Genomic DNA, 4,889 nt, shown 5'->3' with positions numbered 1-4,889 from the left:
ATGTCCTTTGTTTTGTTTTGTCTTTTTCATCTTTGTCTGTCAGCTTGTCAAATGCTGAATCCCGCTGCCCTTATATGGACGTACTAGGGTGGCTCTAATGGTAACTGTCAGGCATACACTTGTCATTTAAGACCAAGTGTCATTCATCCGTGGAGTCTGCACACATTTCCTTTATTAAGTTTTATTATGTCCCTCTTAGTATATTTCTGATATAAATATATTTAACAACAGAAAACAAATGCTTTATTATTTTACAATGGCAACTGAATGTGGACAAACACTACATTTTTGAGAATTATTTAAATATCCAGTGCTGTCAGTAGTTTTGCTGCAAAAGTTAGCAGCACAATCAAAAGACATAATGCAATAAAAAATCATTGAGGGTGGCTTTATCCACCCATGCTTAAAGCACAGTGCAATGTAATATTTAAATTATGCAGCATACTGTAAGATACAGGGATTCAAATTTATATTTGCAGGTCGTTTCTCTCAGATCAGTACTTTGCGAGTAGTGTCACGGACACTTTTGAGAAAGACCAAGAGGCTGGATCCGCCGGTGCCAGTGGCATCCAGTTTATCGCCTGCACCTCTGTCTGAGTGACCCGTTTCCTGGGCACGGTTAGCAGGCACAACAATGTACTTGGTCACAGCGCTAACGTGGTAAGTCCGTAGATCCTCCAACGCAAGGACACAGTCATTGAAGGCTTGCTTGAGATCAGGGTTGGCGCAGGACAGGATGAAATCTCGCAGAGATGGACAGTCAGAAAGAGTTTCTATGAGCTGACGATGGGCAGGAGGCATGTAATCCCTCATGCGTGTCAGGAAGGCCCCTAGATAGGACAAAGAAATGAAGAGAACAGAAAGGAGACCTTGAGAAGAGAAAATAACAACTTTCCCCTGAAACATTCTCTGTCAGAGCAATCAACTGACTGCACAAACACACCGCAATTCATTCATGAGATGCCCATGGGTACTGGAGGAGGTCAAAGGTTGAGGGAAACACAGCTTTACCTGATTCATTGTCATGCTGGATGCCCAGCAATGCATCAAAGCACTGAATGGCTGTACTCTGGGCTGCACTTCCACCTGATAACAGAACTGGCTCATTGCTCACACCTTCATACACCAACCCCTCTGGAAGCATGGGGTTGTCTCGCCACCTAAAATAGTACAGACCACATACAGTTAGCTTCCTTAGTATAGCTGCGCATGCAGTAACAATAAGCATTACCAACTGACTCTAATCCAGATCAATTTATAACAAGTCCATCAATAAAATATGAAACAAAAGAGGGGTAGAGGTAGAAGGGATGTTGATCCCCTAACATATTGGGTGGAAATTGCAATAGCTATTGAGATACAGAGTAGATTTGTAAATTGTCTGAATATGTGTGCCATTGTAAGATCATCCTAACTCACCCTGAGACGAAAATTCTCAGTGTTCCATAAAACTCAGCTGGAACCACGTGTTCTACAAAGAGCAAAAATTAGGTTAGTCTTTTTTTTTTTTTTTTTAACTCATATTTCCATGTGAGGAAAATTTCCTACCGTGCATATGTAAATGTATGAAATAGAAATTAGGTCAGGCTTGATTCAAACTTACGGTGCATGAGTTTGAAAATTTCCTTCATCTTCTTCAGTGACGCCGTCAAGTCAAGAAGTCCCCTATTTACACTGGCAGGGTCCTTGTTTTCCACAGCATGCATCACCTCCAGAGTGCCCTGTGAAGAGTTTACACGTTAAAGCTAAATCACAAAGGTTAGGATAGGATAAAGGGAGGGGAGGAGACTGAGGAGGACTGAACTGAGAAAACACAGTTCACAGTTCACTTAAAAAGAGGAAAAGGAACACTGCAGCTCACAATGCCTACCTTTATACCTGAACTGGCAGCCATCTCAACCAACAATGAAACCAGAAAAAATCCCCTGCAGCTCCCGCCACCAGGCAAAGAAATGACTAAGTCCATGTTCCTATAAAGAAGGAATATTTAAGAACAGATCAGACGACAGAAATCATAAGAATATACATTTGGGGAATTCAAATTCAGTGAATTAATTGAGAGTGAGCGTGTCATACTCACCCAATTTCTATGCCCCTGAAAAGAGAATTAGAGAACAAGTTATTCTCATCCTTAAATAAAAATTATATATATATATATATATATATGTGTGTGTGTGTGTGTGTGTGTGTGTGTATTTTTATTTATTTATTTATTTTTTAACTACAGTTTTATTGTCATGTCATAATATTCAAATCAAATGAGGTCATAAAAATGTTACACACTTAGAGGGATCCCTCAGTTTCCAGTTGGACAGAACTGAATCTGCGTAGGTCAGGACTGCCGGAAGCCCAAGCCTGCGAGACACCACCCAGTAGGGTACGGCCAGGGCTCTTGGGAGAATCTGTAAATGAACAACCATAACAATAATCAGTAAACTTACAGTCCAATGCTCTTGCCTGACATGGGTAAGAGAAAAAAAACTAGCCAAGCAACTAGGAAAATTCTCCAAACTGTGTTAATGTAGCTCATAAATAATATATTGTGTTTCGTTTATTTATTTATTTATTTATTTATTTATTTATTTATTACCTTAGCGGGTGCATGCTGCCCCTCCTGCCAGACATAACCCATGGTGATGAATCCCAGTGCCAGGTGAGCCAGCCTGAGCTCCTGAGGGCTATTCAGAAGATGGGTGCTCAAAACAGGCATCTTGGAGTGGGATAAAAGCGACAAAGTTTTAGTTTCAAACATTATTTTTCACAAACACTGAGAGCCACTAAGCAATGAGACACATTTAGGCAAATGGGATTCTAATTCCACAGCACTCAGCATTTGCATGTGTGAGACTTTGCTCATTCTCACCTTGTGAACCAGATCTCGCAGTTTACGTGACTCAATCAGATTTGGGAGATCATTTGCCAACTCCATCCATGCTCGATAATGATCTGGAAGGTTAGTCTAGAAAATAACATGAACAAAATGACGTATTAGTTGATTCAGGCTTAGTTATTTTTTTGCAGGGAGACTTTTTATGCAGAATGCAATCGCTAACATCATCAGCTCTTGTTTGCCATGGTACTTGAACGGCATGTCAGGGAATGACTGATGCCATTAATCAGACAGCAAAAAAAAAGCAATTAAAAAGAAAGGGGCTGCTAGAGAACTGAGAAAGTAAGCTAAGCAGAAAACGCTGTGATACCCAAATGGGAATCAACTGCATGAGCACAGTCTTTTTATAGACAAACAGGCCTTGGTTTAATGCTAATATTTTTTAAGACTCAGTTATCATTTAATTCTACAGCTAAAAATTAAATCATTCAATTCAGTGGGTGTGAAATAGTTTGGAGTTGCAGGAGTGGAAGAAAGTTAGTGATTGCAGGTTTCACAGCGTTATATAAGTCCATATTCTCCTCATAAGTTGTTAACACATTTTTTTTTCCACTGCACAGACTATCAAATATGAAACAACCAGCAACCATTTGCACCACACATACATGCATAAAATATTTATATGAAATGTGTCCTAAGACTTCAAGGACTTGGTGTTAAGTCGGCATTTAAAACGCCATCTGGGCTCTCATTGATTCAGTGCTTCATGGATGGGTCGATAGAGACTTGAAGAGACATGCTGTCATGGGATCACACCTTTACAGCTCTACCTGTACTATCGTCAGCTGGGTCAATGATTTTCTATATCACCCTACTCAAAAACAAACACAGCTATCCATGTCAAGCATGTATGCTGCTGACAAAATAGTGCAACGATAAAAACATCATCAACACAAATGAAAATCTTCACTGGCAAACACTTTCTCAGCATATGACAAAAATCACAAGCTCGATATACTGTAGCAGTATGTGGTGCTATGATATGAAAGGAGCCCTGTGACCTTGTGTCCCATTTTTGCTGTTCAATATAAATGTTGAACATTTACTGTACACAGCATAGTAAAAGCAGGCATCTTACGTGTTTTATGAAAGAAGAAAAGCTTATTTAGTCAAACAGTGGCTCACCAGCGGTGCTTCAAAGGCGAAGCCAAGTTTCTCAGAAATATCAAATGCATCAAGGTCTGCCTGCAGTCTGTTGGGCTCCATCTGCTCCGCCTTACTCTGACACAGCTTCTGACAGACAAACTGAGTGATCCTGCTCTCCCAGAGTTTTCACTCGTTCAACTTGCTGCTCGGCTCTGCTTTAACATCATTTATACTGTGCCCTCTTGTGAATGAGCCAATCAGATATCTTAGACAGTTAAGTTTCACAATGAGTTGTGCTGCTGATGATAGTGCCATTTTCCTCATCTTTTGTTTTACCTTCACTTTCAGTTTTGGCTGTAATACAATGGCAACTTCAAACATTGGTCCAGTGAGGAAATAAAAGAAATGGGTAAGGGTAAAAAAATTAAAATGGCACATATCACGGCACATAAATAACATGGATGACTGCAATAGATGTACATTGCTACATATTAAATGGGCTTGTTGTGCTAAATGTCAGTGAACTGTTGTAACATCATCAATAATCACAGGAATCCACCTTTGAGACTGGGATTTTTTTTTTTTTTTTTTTTTTTTTGTCTGAGCTGACCCTTACAGATCAAAATATGAAATTAAATCAGAATCGAATTTTACAAGCCAAAAACTGTACTGCAAGACAAATAATGGCTATTTGGACAGTTTTGTGGCTGCAGTACAGTAACTCTTATTCCTTAAAGACCTATGGACTCTTACGTTCTTGAGTTTATGTACTTCCTGTTGAAACAGGATGTCACAGTGGGACACGGCGCATGGAGGGATCATTCAGAAATGCAACCCAAGCAACCCTAATCTGATGGGATATCAGTGTGGGAGGGAAACACAATTTTATTTGAAGGGATACGGCAGATGAGAG

At 39.8% G+C, this 4,889-nt stretch overlaps 1 protein-coding gene across 1 annotated transcript; it reads right to left on the bottom strand.

Annotated features, from left to right (window-relative positions):
* Positions 1–220: 220 nt before the first annotated feature.
* Positions 221–4,144, bottom strand: LOC115372639 (indoleamine 2,3-dioxygenase 2-like). The gene is made up of 10 exons (XM_030070693.1): positions 4,016–4,144; positions 2,864–2,959; positions 2,591–2,710; positions 2,284–2,402; positions 2,081–2,095; positions 1,871–1,970; positions 1,604–1,721; positions 1,420–1,471; positions 1,012–1,160; positions 221–830 (listed from the first exon to the last, which is right to left on the bottom strand). Exons 1-10 carry the CDS (start codon positions 4,094–4,096, stop codon positions 490–492), a joined length of 1,191 nt encoding a protein of 396 aa, XP_029926553.1. The 5' UTR covers positions 4,097–4,144; the 3' UTR covers positions 221–489.
* Between the last annotated feature and the right edge of the window lie 745 nt (positions 4,145–4,889).

This window comes from Myripristis murdjan, chromosome 15, assembly GCF_902150065.1.
Source record: "Myripristis murdjan chromosome 15, fMyrMur1.1, whole genome shotgun sequence".
NCBI lineage: Eukaryota > Metazoa > Chordata > Actinopteri > Holocentriformes > Holocentridae > Myripristis > Myripristis murdjan.
Note: the sequence above shows the minus strand (reverse complement) of the source record. Positions and strands in the feature narration are given on the sequence as shown.

Excerpts from the sequence above, each read along its gene's own strand:
- LOC115372639 (XM_030070693.1), bottom strand. The coding sequence starts at position 4,096 with ATGGAGCCCAACAGACTGCAGGCAGACCTTGATGCATTTGATATTTCT. Across the intron at positions 1,722-1,870 it reads CTGCCAGTTCAGGTATAAAG|GGCACTCTGGAGGTGATGCA; the intron begins GTAGGCATTGTG and ends AACTCTTCACAG. Across the intron at positions 831-1,011 it reads CCAGCATGACAATGAATCAG|GGGCCTTCCTGACACGCATG; the intron begins GTAAAGCTGTGT and ends TGTCCTATCTAG.